Source organism: Fusarium coffeatum (assembly GCF_003316985.1).
Source record: "Fusarium coffeatum strain FIESC_28 chromosome Unknown BRIP53273_contig_256, whole genome shotgun sequence".
In the NCBI taxonomy this organism is placed as follows: Eukaryota; Fungi; Ascomycota; class Sordariomycetes; order Hypocreales; family Nectriaceae; genus Fusarium; species Fusarium coffeatum.
The window spans coordinates 24,706-45,187 of record NW_022158048.1 but is presented as its reverse complement, the minus strand read 5'-3'; the positions used below and the strand labels follow the sequence as shown (position 1 = coordinate 45,187).

Below are 20,482 nucleotides of genomic sequence, written 5' to 3'. Positions count from 1 at the left end.
TAGGTGTCAGAAGAAATGTCCTCTAAGACTTAGACTACAGAAATAAAGTGGTCTAAATGCTAGCCTAAGCTGGCATATGGTGATCAAATTATTTCGTCTCTTATGCTCTCGGGGGCTAATTCTTATGACACCCTGAGGGTATGGTCTTCCCACTAGATCACCACTATGAGCTTTGGGCAATATATAAGTTCATGCAATGCCTATTGACCCTGAGTTGGCGTCTCATAACTGGCCAAGTAGCTGTTGATGGGCATGGCCATTAGTTGCCAATAGAGACAAGTATCGGTCCCTTCAGGAAATCCTAACCTCGATCAACGCCTCTTGAGCGTCGTTTCGGATAATGGCATAAGCAAGTGTTACCAATGAATCTGATCTCTTGGCCAATAGCCGGCTTATGGCTAACAGATCTGCAACTTATCACATCGGTTATTCACATGGTCGTGGCACGAATATATGCTTCAAATATCTCATTCTTTTCTTCGTTCCCGAACTTGTTCCTCTTCCTTCCCTCATCATTAACTGGAAGCAGCAGCCACTTGTCATAAGTTGGCACTGCTGTCGAATGTTCCCGCGTCGGACCCGTCATGATATAGTACATAACTGAAGATGTCTGTGAAGAATAATAAAAAATAGGGTTGAGCGAAAGAAATTGTGCCTCTTTGCGAGACATCCTGCAACCCGCTCCCTGGTCTGGGAGAGTAAAAAAAGATCAAATAACACAACTCGGGAGCCGCTGCGGTTCGCTGTTTTCTCACCGAGTCCCGGAAACGAACAGAAGTATGATGCGGGAAGCCGCATAAGCAAAAACAAAAGCAGACCAAAACTCTACCCTCATCTCCGACTTCTCCTCTTCAGCAACAAACTCAAGTAAAAATCGGGTATAACGCAAACAAGCCCCTTTTCCTGCAAAACCGTTCCCATTTCCGTAAACGCCTGTAAACTCAACATCTATCTCTATCTGCCACAATCACTCAGAAAGAGGACGGAAGAGAAACAAGAACGAAGTGCTCGACTCTCCGTACTATTCTATGACTCTGCTGGCCCATCTTTGCGATCCTCTGGTGGGTTTGGCGTAGGAGTTCGTCGTAATGGCTCGAGGTTAGGCTCTGCTAGTGAGTCCATGTTTTGCCCTCCTACCAAGCGTACGCTTCCTCGCTTGCCCCTGACAACTTGTCCTTTCTCAACTCGATCTTGCAGCATTTCGTCCAAAAGGCTGGTCATCTCATCATCACCCCGCGTTCGCCTCTTCTCAGGCTCCGCCAGCTTGACGCTAACGGGCATTTCGGTACGTTTCTCCTGCGCTGCAGGCTTCGGCGGCGGTGAAAGGGGAGAGCGAGCTTCAACAGTCGCTTCGGCTGTATCTCGTGATCGTGCGGCGCTTCTCAAAGCGGCTAACATCCTGTCCTTATCGTCCAGTCTCGCTCGTAGCTCCGCGATCTCGGTATCCTTTTCACGGAGCGCAGCAGATACACTATGATCCTCACCAACCATGATCCCTTTATTTGGAGCAGCAAAGCCAACCGATGCCCGACTGGAGCTGGCACGGCGTGCTTGAAGGAGACGCTTTTCTAATGTCGCAATGTAACGGTTCTTGTCAACAAGATCAGCTTGCAGGGCACGATTCTGTGCTGTCAAAGATGCAGTGCCGTCACCAAATTCTCCTGCACTGTCATCCTCGGTCTCAGGTCGCGCCTCGTCTCCGGAATTCTTGAGGCCGCCACTGGAGCGACGGCCAATCGTTGAAGATGCCGATGTCATGGACGCTGTCCGTTCCATGAGTGGCCTGGCACCTGAAGAAGTAGCAACCGACGAGCGGATTGACGCCGGCAACGAGATCTGCGAGAATTGGGAGAATCGCGAATATTGGCCGAGCGCGCTCATCGACCCGTTCGAGTTGACACCAATCGACTTAGAGCTAAGAATGAGACGGTTGAGATGATCGATTCGTTCCTTGAGTGCCGTTCGAGCAAGTTGCATCTCAAGAATCTGTTCTTCGTGTCGTTCTGCCGCCTCTGCTTCCCTAGCCTTCTCTTCCTCCTCGTTAAGAAGCGGCTCCTCGTCCACGTCACTCTTCTTCTTCTTCGCCTGGGTCTCCAGTTGTTGGCGCAGTTCTGTGATCTCCATGCGGTATCGCTCAAGCAGCACCCTAGCTCCACCTTCTCCGCCGGCACCAAGAGCCTCCTCGGCCTTCTTTGCATGGCTGACAAGGTTGTTCTTGGCTCTCGAAGCGAATTTGAGCGTGTTGATCGTTTCCAGAGTGTGGTTGTTGGCCAGAACAGCACTGTTTCCAGCTCCAATCTGAATCGTGCAAAGGATACTGACCAAAGAGTTTCCCGACAAAGCACCCTGCAACAGTCGAGTAAGTTTGCTATCACGATAAGGAAGATGTTTCCCTTCCTTGTCTCCACCCTTGGCTTCCTTGTCCTTCCATTCTGAAAGCTTCGAGATAACAGTTCCGAGAGTCAGCAAACTCTTGTTGATGTGAGCTCCTTCTTGTCTGCGCTCCTTCGACTCAGCTGCCTTTTCAGAACCAGCAAGATCGATCAGGCTCAGGGTTGATACCCGGACACCGCCAGGCAGAAGACCGGAACGTTTACCTTCGCCCGCAACGGGACCGCCTGGTATTCTCTCTCGAGACTCAACTACGATCTGAACAACAGCATGACTTCGCGAACTGCGGGAGTTGAACTGAGTACTGGCGGTTCTTCGAGCTTGGTCACCACGCGCAATGACACGAAGCAGTTGCGTAGGACTCTGCACAATCTCCTCCTTGAGCGGGGTAGCATAAACACCTCGCTTGCTATCCTCCCGAAGCTTAATCTCTTCCTGCTGCGGCGCTCCGCCCGATGTCGACATACTCAACAGATCATGGATCTTCTCGTTGTAGATTTCCAAATAGCTGACTCGCAGCAAGAACTCTCGCGAGGGTGTTTCACGAATGTAAGAAAAGATATCAGTAATGGCGAGCGGAATGACACCCGGTGACGAAGCGGTTCCCTGCATGGAAAACGTCTTTCCGGTACCGGTCATACCGTACGCAAAAACGGTGCCGTGGTAACCTTCCATAACTCGTCGGACGAGTCGTTTCGCAATGTGGTCGTATACTCTAGAGTTGTGGTCATGTGTCGTGAAAACGTTGTCTAAAAACGGTCAGTTCTGATCAAGCGTTCACCATATGAGACTACACACCATAATAATGATCTCCGCCATCCTTCCCTCTGAATGAAATGAGCGACTTGCGGCCGTCAACCATCCATTCTCCATCAGGGCTTCCATTGTTTCCATTAGCATCTGGCCGAACTCGTACGCTCACGACGATGTTCCCTTTGCCATCTTGTTTCGACATTCGCTTGTCGTTGGAAGCGTCGGGCTTCGAGGCTGGCCCTTCCGCAGGATCGTCGTACGTTGTAGCCGAGGTTGAATATGAATCCTGTGCTGAAGAACTGCGACTTTGAGGCGGTGATGCAATGCTGATTAAACCATCCGACATGCGAACGTTATTGATAGATTTTCCGTCTCCGCTACCGTTGAGAAAGCTTGGTGTACTGGAGCTGATCGTGCTGTACATTGATTCCTTCGTTGGTTTGGACGATTTCCTTGACAGTCTGGGCTTATCTGAAGTTCTTGGGCTAGGTGGCACACCGCTTGGTGTACGTGTGTCGCCTCTTGGTGGTTGTGGGAAAGAGTTGATGCTGACGCTTTTGCGGAGGGTCTTTCCTGCACCGTTGACGCCCGAGACAGCTTTCGGTTGCGGGAGTGCTGCTGTTGGTGCTGGACCAGGAGGGGCCAGACTCATTGTTGAGGGTGTTCGGAGGCCGGATCTGGGGGTTCCGGGTGCTGATTTGGTCGACGATGAATGTGTGGGGAGGTTTCCTTTGCTTTTGCGCGTCTTGTTTACTGGTAGAGCTGGCAAGGCCATATTAGGTGGTCCGACTGAAGGCCGGGATGGCCGCGGTAACGTTGTCGCCATCGTGGATCGGGTGGGTGTTTATAAAAAGAAAGAATAAGAGGTTGTAAGTGCTCGCAGGCTCGAAGTCGGTGGCCTGGTGCAAAGGCTTGTTAAACGTCCTGAAAGGTCGGTCGGTCCATCAACTTAAGTCCACCGCTTAGTCTAACAGATTTGATGGGCTCGCTCGATTAAATGTCTGTCACTCTGTAGAGTGTATGCAGGTCGACTGTAACATAAAAAGAAATTCTATCTCCAGTCGATTATGGTCCTTCGTAAGGGTGGCCTAGCTCGAGCGATCAAGGGAGGAATAAATCGATGGAACGCGTGAGGCTGCGCGGGATCGGATGTATGTCTCTGTCCAAAGTGCTATTGACTTGACTGTGTGGGCTGTGGATGGATTGTCAGTGACGTGCGGCAGGGCAACTGCAACAGTGGGTAATAGTGTAGAGATTCTAGCTCTAGCCAGCACAATGAGGGAAGAGTATCGATATCGATATCGAACAAAAGCAAATCCAATGAAAAGAACGGCAACCAGCAACGTACTCAGTCGTCGAATTGTTTGAAGGGAAAGGATTGTAGTCGAAAGGGGGGCGGCAGTTGGGAACGTTCCAAGTGACCTCTCCAAGTACTGTAGTAACGGAACAGGAGATGAGAAAGTGAACCCTTACCCTTGGGGAAAAGCAAACCGCAGCGAGCAAGGTCTCTCAACAAGGCTAAGGTTAGTGTACCTCGACTAGCGCGACGGATGGCCTTGGTCGAGCACGGTGACGATGTCGGCCCTCTGTCGTCCAGGATTCTAATAGACAGATCCAGACGAGGCTTTGCGAACGGGCTTGCTATGAACTGAAGATCTAAAGCCGAGCGTCGGTGAACTTTGAAGCCAGCAAGAAGCGAAAGCGAACGCTGGTATTGATGTTCGCAGCAAGGAAGAGTAACAAGGGCGAATTGAAGATCGGTTTCGGCAATGGTATGTACGACAGCTCCAGAGTGAGATTACCGCGCAAAGTACCGTCGGTATCGTCTTTTAGACTTTGCCGTGCCTAGTCTGGTGGTTGATGTGGGGAGAGAAAGAATGAATTGAGGGAACCTGGCGAGGCGAGTCGAGTCGTCGAGTCAAGTTGAGCTTGCTTGCTTGCAGTGATTGATTGAGTGAGTGGAGGGGAATGAATGGCTGGACAACTGGACTGGGATGGTGATTCTAATGCAGTCCCACTACAAGCGCAGAGTAGAGTAGCAACCGAAGCACAAGCACAAGCACAGGGACAGAGATAGAAAAAAGTGAGCGATACGAGTGGCGTGACGTGTTAGTCTAGAGGAAGATCAGGGACCAGGCGTCCAGAAAGGCAAGAAGCGACAGGGCGATAACCATAAGTTTAGAACGACCTTCTAATCATGGAAAATCACGCGTGGGTATAATCCAGATTGGAATTAAGAATCAAAATGAAGAGGACAAAAGAGGGATCCAGGAGTGACGAATGCGGTTGAAAGACGCGGACATTGGCCCCCAAAACCTGGAAACGGCCCGCTCAGAAGATGAAGTGCTGGGGAATTGTTAGAAAAGCTGGGGACCAATACGTTCCGGTTAGAGTACGTACAGCACTAGTGCGATGAGAAAACTCGAGTCTAGTGCATTCGTACAGCACCTGAGGAACTGTAACTGGAACTGTTCGTAAAGAAAGGCCCCAGACAGCCTTGAACTCGCTCTTCTGTTGGCCAAGACCTAAATCATCTGGTGTCTCCCCATGCCCCTTCATGCATCTAGATTGGATAGCAAGGCATCCCGGAGAATACAATGCAAGGGCCCTCGAAGAATAAGCAGGCCTGGGCGCCACTGCAGCGAAGACGGTAATTACGATATGCAAGCCTAGGTCGCTTCTTCGAGTAGCATTGGACGCTGTAACAGTCTACTGGGCCGGTATGCACGGTCGCCTATGATAATCCCAGTCTCTTTAGCCAACTTTAGTTTTGCAGAGGTTCAACCAGTCAGAGAGCCGTGTCTGGACGCTTGGGGATATCTTCCCCGGCTGGTCATTCATCCACCTTGACTGTTTAGGTTAGAACCAGAGAGCGAAAAAGAAAAATCACTTCCAACGTCAAACCAGCCGTTGCAATTGCATGAAGAAATATCAGGGATCACGGTTCAGTACTGTCACCCCTACAGCAAATGGATAATCATCCAATTGTTATATATGGACTCGGATTTTGAGCTTTTCTAACGTCCAGCTACTGCACCCTAAGCTCAACTGAGCCTCAGTCGCAGAAGAATGACTTGAGGATAGACTACGAAGTAGGCAAGAACAGCTAAACACTGCTTGTGGATCAAAAATCCTCCACAAGTTCGTCGGGTAACCGCGTCGTCGATCGCCCCTTCCCGTAATGTACCGTACAGGAGTTTTAAAATCATCCACTTCCCTTCATTGGGCTTTGTTGGTTCTGCTCTATTGGGAGGAAGGCACGCTACGGTACGGTACCTCAAAATTAGCTCCCGATGTCCGAGCAACCTCTAACAACTAAGGCAGGTACAGCACGACGGATCGTACCTGATTAAACTCATAGGAGCAGAATATGTCCAGCGCCATTCCGAGAAAGGTTTGTTTCGAACATCATCATTACATCTAAATTCATTAGTTCGGGCGGGAATCTGCACATCCGAACTCTATTGCCGCTCTCTCCCTTCTCTTTTATTTTATTGCTTCACAATCATGACCATGGCCACTCCTGTGTCGCTCTCAGGTTCCCTTGCGCCAGGGTGGATGACCCTTCGATCGGAACCTCAAGGTCAGCGGCCCGACTGTTAAGACAATGTTTCGTCCTCTCTTTGAGATCGATGTCTCTGATCCAACCTACTCCCCTGCCAACTCTCGAGGGTTCGGCGACCAATACGGCTAAGCCCAGTTTGCCTCCAGTAATCGCTCTCTCGCGACGAATCTTACTCCTTGTCAAAAGAGCTCTAAAACCGGTGGCTTCGATCCGTCACCACAAGCAACATGAATGCTTTCTTGGTACATATGAGATGTGGCAAAGACCCCCACCGATATTCTCTCACTCCTCCTCATTTTGGAGGATCTCCAGTATTTCAGACTAATTGCAGACCCTTATTGCTCATTAACGCCTGCTAGCAAGTCCCATTGTGAATGGAGCTTTGCCCACAAAAGATCTAATGATCCTCAAGTGCAGGCTTGGCAAAGTCATTGTACAGTAATTACCTGCATGCCCCTCTTGAGAGGACGAGACCCTTGAGCAGTGTATTGATTACTTGGCAATGCTTGCAAGGGAACTCCCCAACTCCCTTAACCGAAAATGCTCCGGGGGATCCTCCAAAAAGTTACAATTAATTCACATTCAACACGTCTTAACAGGCAATTTATCTCCATGCTAAATAGCCAACAGTTTCCTTTACAGCGAGCCCCTGTCAGCAAAGCGAAAGTCGTTTAAGGGAGTGGCTCTGATGCTACACTAGATCGCTGTCCTCCCAAACATCAACTTCATTGAGATGGTATTATTTCCGGGTCATTTTCAAAGATCAACGTCGTTCGAGGTTGAGCGGTCGTTGTCAAAGCGGCAAGGATTTTCAGCTTTTATCTCGTCGGTTCAAAGCCGATCAATGGTTCTAATGTACCCGCATATCATTGGTCTGGAGTGCGAAAATCTATGGGTGCAATTTTAACAACCCCCCTGACGAAGTCACCAACACTCTGACCAACCTACCAACCTAACAACGCGGCTTATCGATGGCTTTTGAATCTTCAATCTGGCTCGTGCCCCTTTCACTGAGACGGCCCCAGCTCTCCACCTACAGCACATGGCGGGCTTGGGCCAGACCCAGTCCTGTGGTCTCGTTGGCTTAAGAATTTCAACTTGCTTAGACGGTAGCAGTAAGCAATTTCTAGCTGCACGTGGTTATCACACTGACGTTGTGTTTCAGTGATGTTAGTGGTGAATGCAAGGACTTTCTTGATCAATTAGACAAGGTGCTGATATTTGGCTAGTATTAAGCGGAATAAAAAGGTGCTTGGTTGCAAGGGTTTCCATCACTTCATATTTGCCCCGATGTGACAGCCCTGTCCATGGTTTTCGGGTTCCACTGCCAACGGTTCTAACTTCTTTGACGGGCATTACGCCGTCCTCGAGGATCACTCATTTAGATCTCATCTCGCTCTTGACTTCATGGAAGTTCCCTCCGCCTATCACAAATCTCAACGGCTCGTGGGTCATCACTTGAATTATCGGATTGCTTTGCCTATACGACCAGTGATCCACGACTTCTTCAGAGATCATGCCGCCGGCATAAGGTTCTTCGATAAATGGGAATAGCGATTTGTTACCTGGATCATTGGGGTTCGACAAGCGATATTGCGTTAATAAGAAAATATTCGACGCTGAAAGAGTGCTGTGTCGAGACAGGCTCGGCCGAGTACATGGCCACACCCAACTCGGAACTGCTGCTACGCCCAGATACATGCCAGTCTCGAATGACTACATCAGTGTCACCAGTACTGTTACTCGGATCAAACTATACAGCTTCCTTCTTATCCATTTGTGGTTCGAGGTCAACCTGATCTCGTCTAACCCACCACACCTTACCTTTCATGCCTAATCTGATCCAGGCGTGAAACCCTGGTTCGGATCGAATGTTTGTTTGTTGATAGCAACCCAGCTTGAAACCTCATGGTTGTTGAGCAACTGCTACATGGCATTATCAACTTTGCCAATACTCCGAAACAGGCTACGAGACACCAAAACACTTGTTGTGCTGATGAGTGTCTCACTGTGTTCGAAGCACAAGCTCAGCATGCCTTGCGCGAGTCTGGATTTACCAACGCAGGCATTGTATGACAATTGTCGGCTGTCAACTGTCATAATCATGGGCATATCGGCTATTTGTTGAAATTGACAGTGGCCAACTCGAATGAAGATTTCCAGATGGAGGGTCACATCGCTTCAGCGATCAGGGGAGACAGGCTTGTTATTCGTTCTGCTCAACAATCACACCTTAGGACCCCAAGAGCAAACACGCAAGCCACCACTATTGATCCAGCAATACCCTTGCGTTCACATAGGTAGGAAGTATCACAAATCTGACTTTCATGCTTGTTAAGCATCCCAATCACCTCAATCACAATTTAGTCACGGCCGTCACATCTAGAATACGCCTCTTCCGCCCCAGCTGAAAGAATGTCTCACTGTGTAAGATACGCACTGATGCATGGAGACTCGGTAAGCGATGTATAATGCTATCGTTTTATCATATCATAATGCCAAGGTCAATTATCAGTCCGATTTATGATATACCACAAGCCCCTATTATCGCATGAGATATCATTCATCGTGGACCCGATTGTAATTGGGTTAATCGACTGAAATCGACTGAAATCGACTGAAATCGACTGAAATCGAAATCTGACTTTGCTACCAGAACCTACAGTGTTGATGGGCAGGCTGTTTTAACCAACCTGGGGATACACATGGATTCGAGACAAATCTTGTAGTTGTCAACTCAACTTGAATAAAGTGTTCGAAACATAAACTTGCTTTGTAGTAGCACCATGGTCTCATACACCACGATATCAATGCCGTGCGATATATGCACCGGAGTCATTCGTCTCAACCACCCAATGCCCTCACTCCCCTTCCTACGCTTCCCGTCTCAAAAACTTCCACGACGCCCAACCCAACTGCTTCTCCCAAGACCCACGACCATTCGACTCCCCAGAACTCTTTCCACCTCGGCCCATACAAGCCTCCTCCCTCGAACCGCTCCTTCAGCCAGCTCTCTGGGCCTTCACCCCAGCGTGTTCGCCGTAGTGCATCTCGTACCCAGTCTACAGTAGCAGTAGCCAGTTTGAGATGTCGACCGTGGCCCGGCACCGCGATACGGAGACCGGATGGTGTGGAAGATGACCGTGTAAGTGTCGGGGCGCCGCCACCGCCGCCGGCGAGATGGATTGCATTACGGCCACCGACGGCAGAGACTGTACCGGAGGCAAAGCGTGAAACATGGTAAATTGACGTCAGAGTTGTTCGATCCTCGGGCCGTATGTCAAGAGTGCTCCCTGGCGTTGATGGCGTAGAACTTGTAAGAAACCCCATTCGAATGAGCTCATCGGTTTGCTTGCTTTCCAAGGCATCCTTGTAGAGTATTTGTGTAGCTGGATTCTCTTTCAGGAAAGCCTTGAAGGAGCTCCTTGTGTCCTCGGTTATAGATGCCTTGTTAAGCATATCGTCATAGTCAGACGTCTCTATCAACGCTTCACCTCCACCACCACGCCTCTCAACTCTCACTCTCCGCACTATACCCTTCATCACCAACTCTGCAAGTTCACGTTCCACCTTTCCCGGAGACCGCAGTATCGCATTGAGATGTCCAACTGTAACAAGCGGTGCTGTTGCAGCGCGGTAGTTGAGCACTTCCGTCGTCCTGGTAGAGTTGAAACCTGTTCGTGGCACGGGACTGAACATCCGCGCTCGGATGTATCGCATAGCTTGAACGACATCCCTGAGTGTGAGATCTTCTTCTAAAACTTTTGCCAAACCTAGATCGTCGAGTTTGTCTTGAAATAGGTCTGCTTCTTGGTCCTTTGGTTTGCGGGCTGGTCTTTTTGGTGTTGAGTTTGAGCATTTGCGAGATGGTGGTGATGATCTCATAGGCTTGGTGACCCGACCTGATTTACCAAGTATAGATCTGATAGTCTGCGGCATGATGGATAGCTGTGAGGTTTTGATGGTTTGCAGTTTGTGAGTTACTGGTCAAATTTGTCCCATCGAGTGTCGTCGTACGCCCTTCAGTTCGGTGGCGAACCAGTGGAGAAAATCACAGTTTGTTGTTTGGCTATTATTCCCGAACCTTCAGCTTAACGGGAAAGTTTAAGGGACTTGTAGAAGGCGAAAGACTACCCTTAAGAGAAACACTTGATAACACAATAGAAGTTTGATGAGGTAGGTGAAGATGATGACCCAACAGTGTCTTGGACAGAACTACCCTGGATACTCGTACGGGCTGACTAACATCTGCTCCAATGGTAATATCGCTGCTGCCTTCTTCAAGTCTGCAACATTCAATCGTCGAAAATCAACAAAAGATGCAACAAATAGTTCCAATAAAATATTAATTATTGTAGGATTGATCCAATGTCTAGTTTAGCCAGCTGTCGTCAGTATGTAAGAAGTAATGGCACTCATTCTCTCGCTTGTAAGCTTCAGTGATATCTTGAGCAACTCTCTTCCAATCTCCGGCTCCTTCTTCTGGATCCTCGCCCACTGGTCACGATCCATCAACCAGACTACACAATCTCTTTCCACTACGGCCGTCGCAGTTCGATCAGTCTCGGAGAAGAAGGGCAGTTCACCAAGTGTCGTTCCAGCAACGATACTCTCGCACAGCCACCCCTGAGGAAGATCATACTCAGCACGCACAATACCACGTTCCAAAAGGTAAAATCCGTTGGCCTGCTCACCACGCCTAAAGAGAACAGTGCCAGCTGGAACCTCACGCCGCGAGAAGTAAGAAGTCGCGGGAAACCAAAAATCCTCGTTCTTGTCACTTAGGTCTTGGAAAACCTGGAGCATGAGACGAAGTGGCTCCTTGAAGCTCTGCCACTTCTTCGGCCGTTGTACCTCGACGCTGCTCAGAGCATCCCGAGCGGCCTCAGCGAGGTGGTTGCGACGCGGAGAGTTGAAAGGCGGATCGAACGACGAGAAGCCAGATGACTTGTTTGAAGGGACATCCAGGTTCTGTGCTGACTGTGCCGATATACGTCTTAAAGTGTTGATCTCTTCTTGTCGGGCGTAAAGAGTCTTGAGTAATTCGTTCTCACAGCTCTCGAGGGCAGAGTTGAGGTTGGGCAACATCATGACTTCGATGCCATCGTTGCCAAGTCCAACGGCTCTCAGGTTACGGCCAAGTTGAGTTTCTGAGTCGACACCGCTCAAGACAAGAACCACATCCTTGTTGTCCAGTAACCGGCTGATGGTATTGAAAGCCTCGCCCGCAGAGTAGTCGAGTCCTGTGACATGCCACATGTCGAGAATAAGAAATTTGATAGGTTGTTTGGTGAATGCGCTGTCCTCGAGAAGCGCTCGAATCCTTTCTTCCACACTGACGATGGTGCCGAAGAAAAGGTAGCCTGTGAGCTTGGCGATGTAGATCTGTCGACCGACCTCGTGCAAGTAACGCTGTTGAGAAGGGTTACGTCTAACAGTGGACGTGACGATATCGCCAGAGTAATTTCCTCTAATGGCAGAGACACGAGATGTCTGCAAGATCAACGACACAAAAGCCAACAAGATACCGACTCCGATACCAACAACAAAATCGTGAATGCCCATTACGAGGACAATCACAACAACAGTCAGGTATTCGGCCAGCTTAAGTTTCTTACGTGGAAGCCATAGGGCCTCAAGCAGTAGCTCGAAACCAAGATCATAAATCAGAGTGCCAACCATCATGACGGGGATAAATCCAATCAGAGATGGTCCAATGATCATGACACCGAACGTGGCCGCGGCCAACATGTAACCTGCGAGGCGACTATTTCCTCCAGATCGCATAAAGAAGACGGTGTTTGCATAGACGAGGTAATTTTGAATACTGCCAAAACAGCCAGATAAGAGGTTAGAGTACCCGTGAAGCCTCAACTCCTTGTCAAGGTCGGCATGATCTTCGCCACTATTAAGGGCCAAGGCAGGGACGTTGATAGGGACATGGAGGATGCCGAAGAAGGTCAAAGCAAGCATAGCAGGCACGCATTCGATAACCGCATCCCATCGGACAAGGTGGAACTCTACACATAGTTAGCCAGGTGAAGTGAAAAGCCACTTAGTATGCACTTACTGTAGAGGGTATAGAAATACCACCATGGCTCCCCAGAAGGAGGACCTTCGAAGATCCAGCCATGGTCACGTAGTGTATCAACATCTAGTGTGTCCAGGGCAAGTACAAAGAAATAGAAAATCAGAGGGATCGCTAGGATAAATAATGGAAGGAAGAACTTGGAAGGAATCTTGGACTGGCCGTAAAAGAGGATGATGGCAAGAACCAAGGGAACGACCCAGAGAGGCACGGTGGCCGGGTCAGAAAGCTGCTTTAGAGTGTCAAGGTTGTACTGTAGACTACCGTCAAGTCGAGCAGAAACCTCGAAGCCGGTAGCTATCAGGAACCAACCTACACCTCCAATGCAGCCAATAAGGATATGTCTGGGAATGAACCCGACCATGTAACCAACTTTGAATCGACCCATGAGATAGAATACCAGTCCCGTCATCATGGCGCTGACGGAGAATGACACAATAGTAGTGGCAATCACGGCATCGGGGTTTTCTTCCCCAACAACTTCAGTGATCTTTCCTGCCATGTTATGAAAGAAAGGTACAACCTCGATCTAATGCGAGTTAGAAGATATTAGTTTGAAGAGAAAGGGGGGCAACTGACCAGCTCAGAACCAACTGCACCCTTGAAAATACTGCCAGATGAAAAGGTGATTTGCGAAACAATAGTGCTAACATAAAAGACAGAAATTCCGGCAGATCCAAGGTGGGAGAAGATTGGTTTTCCTAATGGGAAAAGAATCATTCCTGTAACTGTTAGTTATCTTGTAAAGTCAAAAACACGTGGAAAACATACCATATGATAGAGCATCCAGAATATTGAGCAGTAGACCAACAGCAACAGCCGGAAGGCATGAGGTCGGAGTAAGAACTACATTCTTCCAAAGCGCCTGGCGATCCCACTTCTTGGGATTGATAGCAACCGACATCCTCTCTTCCATCCTGTGGCCGACTTCCAGGAAACCATTGAACCATGAGCTCTTCGCCTGAGACTTCTGTCCCTCGAGATCGGAGTAAGATCGTCGGCCGTTTGAAGTTATCCGTGTAAGCAGAGGCGTCTGCTCTGTCGCATCCTCCGCGTGGCTAATTCGGCGCTGTTCCTGCTCCGCTTGGTGATCGTCGACATGATCGTCTTCATGCTCAACACTTGGCTGATCTGGTGCGATCGATTGGGGAGGGGATCGTTTGAGAAGGTTGGCCAGTACTGACGGTCCTGCATCCTCATCGAGATCATCTTCTTGGCCATCTGGTGACGGTGGTTCGGGAACTTCGAGGATTGTTTTCGAGGAACGGGGGTTCTCAGCTGTAGACGAGTCGTCGATAACCTCTGAGTCGATCGAATCCTGGTACGAGACTCTTGCTCGCTGGATGACGGAAGAGTTTTGCTGTGTCTTGGGGTCGGAAAGCAAGTAAGTCGCAAGCTCAGCAGTGTCCTGGCGGACGGATCGAGCGTTCTGAATGCTATCCATAGGTGCTACAAAGACATTAGAATAAACCGGAACGGTTGAACAGACGAATGTTCAAGTGTAACATACCTAAATTATCTCGCATAGAACCATGGATGAAAGACCTAATAGGCTCTCTGTGGCCGGCAGCAGAGCTAATTGAGGCCGGCCTTACAATTGGAAGATGAGGACTATGGCCATGATGAGGAGGCGAGGTTGAAGGTTCGTCGTGCGGCAATTGGGCTTGTTCGTTGTCCCGTTGCGAAGCAGCACTCAAAGCTCTCCTCCTCCAAGGCGTAAAGTTAAGCGGCGACGACATTTTGAAGGGAATTGGGACGGCCGCAAAGGCACCTTGCAGCTCGTTCTAGGTGTGTCGCATGAGCCAAGGTTGGTGATACCCTTTGTGTACTTGGATCTGTGTTGCTCTTCCAGGGTCCAAAGAATGAAGAGTATTCAAACAATAGTGAACGAGACAAGAAACATTCCAAGTGAAGCTTTCACGATGAAGAGAGATGAAGAGGAATTCGTGGGGAATGGACGAATGTCAAGCAATCAATCGATCAGTTGCGACGCACTCAACTCAAGGACTGGGGTGATGAAAGCGAGGTGGGTCGTCTCATGACACTATCAAACTTAGGCTCAGCACCTATCCACATCCACATCCACATGCCCTGGAACCTGGCAGCTCAGCACTGTCCACTGTCCAGTAGGTCCTCTAGGCTAGTAGGTTGTCAACCGGCAACGAAACATGAACACGGGCAAAAGTTAATTTTACAGTACGGTCATCGTCTTGTTAGGCGCCTACCTATATATCCCAATGTCCCTAATAATAATAATTCTTGATTTTGCTGCCATAGCAGTAATCATATCGTCAAACGGCGTAGAATCTTTTCATGATCCTGGAATCCTTGTCATGAGCCGGGCTCGGCATGAACGCCGCATTGCCTGCAGCTGCAGAACAATTTTTTTCCTCTTCCTCATCTCTTTCCTCCCGGGCTCTCTTACTTTTTTTTCTCGCTGCTTTTAGGCGACAAGACCCGCTAAGACTGACCTAGAATCCACTAACAACCGCCACCACCAACAAAACAGTGTCAAACTTGGTTGCAACGGCCGCCGAGTCTGGCCGGACGGGCCGAGTGGGTTAGCGCAGGGGGCATGATAATGATAATGGCTGAGTTGAGAAGTGATAAGATGCCAATTGTTAGGTAAATCAGGATTCATTGCTTTATGTAAATCCGGTTCGGCTAAGATCATCCATCTATCAACAGCAGAGTCTATCTATGCTAGAATGGAGACCGCGTATGCGGGGACGTTGAGATTCCCGCTGTCTGTTGCCGATCTTATGATGGAACTAATTTCTGATACTGAGCTCTACTAAGGCTGGACTGCACCGACCATGAAGCGGCATGCCATTATTAACTGGCTCCTTGAACCTGTCTCTTGTGCTGCCTAGCCAATTTTTCTGTTGTCCTGAGGATTACGCAGACCAATTTCACATGCTATCCCTTCTTCTAGGGCTGAACTTTATTCTATTTCGGGTGGGAATGTTTGTTATGGCCTCTTCTCCTCACAATATCCATGAGACGATGATGATGTTTGATGAACTCTCTGGTTCCACCACTACTACAACCACATTGAGGGGAATCCCCTTCCTGAGGGTTGCATTTGAGGCGAACGGGATACTCCATAGAGCTCGAAGATATTTCTCTACTTACAGCTTACACACTGCATTGACTAAATGTGTAAAGCACTCCTGTGTCAAGTCATATGGAAAGTTCATATCAATATGGTAGAGATTCAACATGTAATCGTATAGATACTCCACTAGTAGGGTATAATAACATAATAGTCATGACCATCTGGACCATTTAGCCCATCAAAGAACAAAGCCCTCTAATTAAGCTTATGTAAATATCCTTGTGCAATAAGTCTTTCGACGTCTCCTTGGCGAACATAAAACTGACTGTTCTTAGTCAAAGTGATGGCCCTAAACCAGTCAGCTCAACATCACTACCCAAGCGTTATCATGCGACTCACCCGTATTCTGTTTGAATTTCTCCAGCATCTTTGAGCACTCGCACATCAATGAACAGGTCTCGCGGTGGCTCCAGGCTACCTGTAAGATCAATATCCGTCCATTGACCCTTGTACGCTGCCAAAAGGTCGCTGTATTGTCTAAAGTACTCCTCCTCTTGAGGACTCAGACTACTTTTCGAAGCATCGCTGGCTCCTGTGCTAGAGGCACCCGCATCTCGTACTTGCTGGCCGGACAGATCACTCACGTCTGTTCCGTTCCATACCAGCTCCTCCAGCTTGTCCGTCCGCGTCCGGTGATAGGCAAGCAGACACCTTTTGTTCCTTCGCATAGATAGATGGTTTACGAGGAGCGTGCAGGCAACGGCCTGGTCGGCGCTGGGGTCGAAGGAACCTTGGAAAGGTTCGAGAAGTTCCCCAACATCTTTATCCAGATCTCTCACTTCTCGGGTCACGGCTCTGACTATTTCGGTTTGGTAGGGTGGTAGATGGGCCAAGTTCTGCGTCCTTTTGGCATGTTGGACCTGGTATCAAGAGTCAGAGCTGGCTTGCGGTACGGTGCTTTCGAAGGGAAGAGTACCAGCTTGTTGCCCAGGTCTCCGTACATGGTGCAGCTGGTCCAGTTTGTGTGCGATCAAGATTTCGAGCTTTGTATCTGCATATCCCGACTATTATGGATTGATAAGAAAAAGAAGGTTTGTATAGTATTCTGAGAATGGCGGTCTAGGTTAGTAGTTACGTTCAAAGCAATGACATCTTCATTTTAGTGGTAGCATCAAAAATACAAATGATGTCGCGTTGTCTGGGATCAGCTTGACCGCGACTAGTGTGCTCCATTAACGCGCCAAGTCGGGCTTCGACTACCCCGCCATCATATGGCCTAGAACGATATGTCCACTTAACTGCATCTTTTGACGATGTGCCCCTCCTCGTAAACATTCGAGGCCTAAAAATTAATGATGGTGGCGGGGTAAGAATTTTCTACCTCAGACTGCCACGTTGAGGTCCGAGATTGATGATTGGCTTCACAAAGGATTACAGCAAACTTATATTTGCACTAAATCATTTTTGTTTTTATTTTCATCATCTATGTTTGGTACGAAGGGGTAGGATTCATGACTTTTCCACCTTTACGTAGTTCATTTGAAAATCATAAAATCCCGTTGGTCATCAATCCTCGCCGTCGTGCCTCATCATAAGTTGACATAACTGAATGCAAGCTTCTTACAGCTTCTGCATGGCAGCAACGTCGGTGGACTGGACGTAGTCCTCGAGCTCCTGGATCTCCTCCTCGAGGTCGGCGACGGAGATCTTCTCGTCCTCGACAACCATGTTGATCTGGAGCTTCTTGACACCGAAACCCACGGGGACGAGCTTGGAGGCACCCCAGACGAGACCGTCCTTCTCAATAGCACGGACAGCCTTCTCGAGCTCAACCATGTCGGTCTCATCATCTGGAAATGGTTAGCATAAAGGGACTTCAAATTTAGTAGAGAAAAACTTACCCCAAGGCTTGACGTCAAGGGTGACGACGGACTTGGCAATGGTCTTGGGCTTAGCCTCCTTCTTCTTGCGGTACTCAGCAAGACGCTCCTCGCGGACGCGGGCGGCCTCAGTGTCCTCCTCGTCGTCGCTGCCAAACAGGTCGACATCGTCATCATCCTCGGCCTCAGCCTTCTCAGGGGCCTGAGCGGGGTTGATGGTCACCTCAGCGGTCTCAGGACCGTAGGTGGTGTAGGGAGCAGAAGCATCACCGGGGAGGGTGGCGAACTGGCTCTCGTAGCTGGCGATGTGCTTGTACCATCGGGCGGCGTGGGGGTACTTCTCGGCGTCAGGGGAGCCAGAGAGGGCCTTGAAGGTAGCGACATCAGCCTGAGAGGCAGATTGGCTGAGACTGATGTTAGCACATAGTCTTGACTTGTAGGTCGAGGTAAAAATGATGTGTATGAAAACGACTCAGAGTTGCACAAGTGCTTGTTGCTTCATCAAACAGCGGGTCTTAATCGCCTCTGAAACACGGACCAATTTGTCTCATCACAGAAGTTTTGCGTCGAAGGGAGATGTGAAGGAATCTTGGGGGAGAGAATACATACCCAACAATGTAAGAGCGGGTGCTCAACCAGTTGTTGAGCACTGAGTTCAGTTGTCAGTGTCCATGGCGCGGAAACTAGAGGCGCAAAAATAGCAGGCCGGGGACATACCGGAAGCGCCAGCATCGGTAAGGAGGTCGGTGAAGCCCATTTTGAAGGATGTGAAGATTTGAGTCGGAAAAAGGAAGAGAGAGGTCGGGTATTTGTAGAGCTGAGAAAGTTGCGAGAAAGAAATTGGGTTGTCTGGTCGATGTCCAAGGTGGGGTTTATGAGATTTTTCACCTAATTTGCTTTGACTGGGTCACTCTCAACCCTGCAACCTGAGGGGCGGAACGGACCAGGTAGCGGATTAATTCTCTCCGCAGACCGACCTGAAAGCGTCATGGGTTAAAGTCTAGGTGGGTCTAGAGCTATGCTAGGTAACTGCCAGACTACATACCACAGCTTGACGACGTAAGAGCTTCTGCAGCCTTGTCAACCAAAATCGCCTTTTTAACACTTTTTACAGTTTCCTTCAACATACCCGACCACGGCCCTCTTCTAGCTTTGTCAATTAACAAATAACGATCATGCCAATCTCACCGATCATCACATTTAAGGCCGGCCAGTGCGAGGTCGATGTACGACAGCTCACCCGCGCTTCGAGATCCTAGTAGCACCCACTAACTTGACTCTCCAGACCTCCTCTAAGCCTTACAAGGTGAAGCCTCAGCCTGAGCCAGGCTACATCTACCTATACTCCGAAGATGGTGAGATTTTGACTTTCTCGGTGTTGTTGGTACCTCAACTAATGTTCAAGCAGATCTCGTGCATTTCTGCTGGCGCAAGCGCAGCTCGCCCGTTGACGACCCCGAGGTGGACCTTATCATGGTCCCTACCGATGGCAGCTTCACTCCCTACGAATCCACAACATCTTCTGAACCCACCTCCAAGACCGATGGCCGTATCTTTGTCCTGAAGTTCTCTTCGTCTTCCCAACGACACATCTTCTGGCTACAGTCGAAGCCACAGAGCGAGAATGGAGACCCAGCCTACTACAGTCCCCGTGATCGCAAGATCGGCGACATCGTCCATCGCCTGCTACAGGGCGAGGAAGTCGATGTGTCTGAGGAGATGTCCACTGTTCGCAACAACGACCACGACGATGATGAGGATGAGACTATGGAGGACGCCGAGAACCAGCGCCCCCAGGGACACCGAGGCAGCGGAGGTGCGGGACCTGATGCTACAGGAGGAGATGTTCGAGAGGAGGGCGAGGGCTCGCGAGAGGGAGGAGCTGATGGTGCTAGAGCGTAGGTGATTCCCTTTGCGTGGTTGAACAGAACGGCGTGCGTGCATACATATGATGGAATTGGCATTTAGACCTTTGTCGGGACAGCAGGTTAAACTGTGTAAAGCTAGCTTTCTTCACTACGAGAGAAGAATTGGGAACTAGTGTCCTAGCGCTGGATCTATGGCATCAACTTTGAAATGTGACAGCGCTGACATGGTTTCAGGGTCTCTTCCTCAGCCCCTGATGCTGATGCCGCTGCTGCTGTGAGGAACTTCCTGGATTCTCTCCGAGGTCAATCAGGCCCCTCTGGCGGGCAGCAGCAGCAACAACAAGGTGCTGACAAGGCGTACCCGTACCTCAACCACCTACTCCCGACCTCTATCACGGTACCCATGATCGAGTCAGCCCCTGAAGAGTTTGCCGACACATTAATCAGCTTCCTTCCACCTACTGTTGTCGTCCTTGCAAGTGGTTCATCAGATGCTGTCGACGGCAAGTCCGACCCACCGACAGCGACTGTGGAAGCTGCTAAGGCCTCCCTATCTCTTGACGACAAGCGAACGTTATTGAAGAAGGTCATGCGAAGCCCTCAGTTCAACCAGGCCCTGGCAAGTCTAACGATGGCTATTCGTGATGGTGGTCTGCCTAGCATTGCCGATGCTCTTGGAGTCAAGGTCCAGGATGGTGGATATCTACGAGGAAGTGGCATGCCTATGGGTGGTGGTCAGGCTGTCGAGGCATTCGTGAACGGTGTGAAGAAGACTGTTGAGGAGGAGAAGAAATGAATTAGGTGAACCCTTGTTCCTGAAGCATCTACCATGGCGTTGTCTCTTATTACATTATCCAGATAAAGGTTGATGCTCACAAA

General features: G+C 49.4%; 5 protein-coding genes across 5 annotated transcripts; 1 reads left to right on the top strand and 4 right to left on the bottom strand.

The window, feature by feature from the left end:
• Nucleotides 1-1,026: 1,026 nt before the first annotated feature.
• Nucleotides 1,027-3,970, bottom strand: FIESC28_09668 (uncharacterized protein; the record flags this gene model as incomplete). Its single annotated transcript, XM_031163804.1, has 2 exons — nucleotides 1,027-3,140; nucleotides 3,190-3,970. 2 exons carry the CDS (start codon nucleotides 3,968-3,970, stop codon nucleotides 1,027-1,029), a joined length of 2,895 nt encoding a protein of 964 aa, XP_031012150.1.
• Nucleotides 3,971-9,553: 5,583 nt separating this feature from the next.
• On the bottom strand, nucleotides 9,554-10,648 carry FIESC28_09667 (uncharacterized protein; the record flags this gene model as incomplete). Its single annotated transcript, XM_031163803.1, has 1 exon — nucleotides 9,554-10,648. One exon carries the CDS (start codon nucleotides 10,646-10,648, stop codon nucleotides 9,554-9,556), a length of 1,095 nt encoding a protein of 364 aa, XP_031012149.1.
• Nucleotides 10,649-11,086: 438 nt separating this feature from the next.
• FIESC28_09666 (uncharacterized protein) lies at nucleotides 11,087-14,536 on the bottom strand (the record flags this gene model as incomplete). Its single annotated transcript, XM_031163802.1, has 5 exons — nucleotides 11,087-12,729; nucleotides 12,780-13,326; nucleotides 13,377-13,519; nucleotides 13,569-14,246; nucleotides 14,308-14,536. The coding sequence occupies 5 exons, from the start codon at nucleotides 14,534-14,536 to the stop codon at nucleotides 11,087-11,089; spliced, it is 3,240 nt and encodes a 1,079-aa protein (XP_031012148.1).
• A 1,574-nt stretch (nucleotides 14,537-16,110) lies between these two features.
• Nucleotides 16,111-18,492, bottom strand: FIESC28_09665 (uncharacterized protein; the record flags this gene model as incomplete). Its single annotated transcript, XM_031163801.1, has 6 exons — nucleotides 16,111-16,204; nucleotides 16,255-16,758; nucleotides 17,480-17,705; nucleotides 17,757-18,139; nucleotides 18,345-18,384; nucleotides 18,453-18,492. The coding sequence occupies 6 exons, from the start codon at nucleotides 18,490-18,492 to the stop codon at nucleotides 16,111-16,113; spliced, it is 1,287 nt and encodes a 428-aa protein (XP_031012147.1).
• A 418-nt stretch (nucleotides 18,493-18,910) lies between these two features.
• FIESC28_09664 (uncharacterized protein) lies at nucleotides 18,911-20,399 on the top strand (the record flags this gene model as incomplete). The annotated part of the gene is made up of 4 exons (XM_031163800.1): nucleotides 18,911-18,961; nucleotides 19,021-19,090; nucleotides 19,144-19,633; nucleotides 19,838-20,399. The coding sequence occupies 4 exons, from the start codon at nucleotides 18,911-18,913 to the stop codon at nucleotides 20,397-20,399; spliced, it is 1,173 nt and encodes a 390-aa protein (XP_031012146.1).
• Nucleotides 20,400-20,482: the final 83 nt, after the last annotated feature.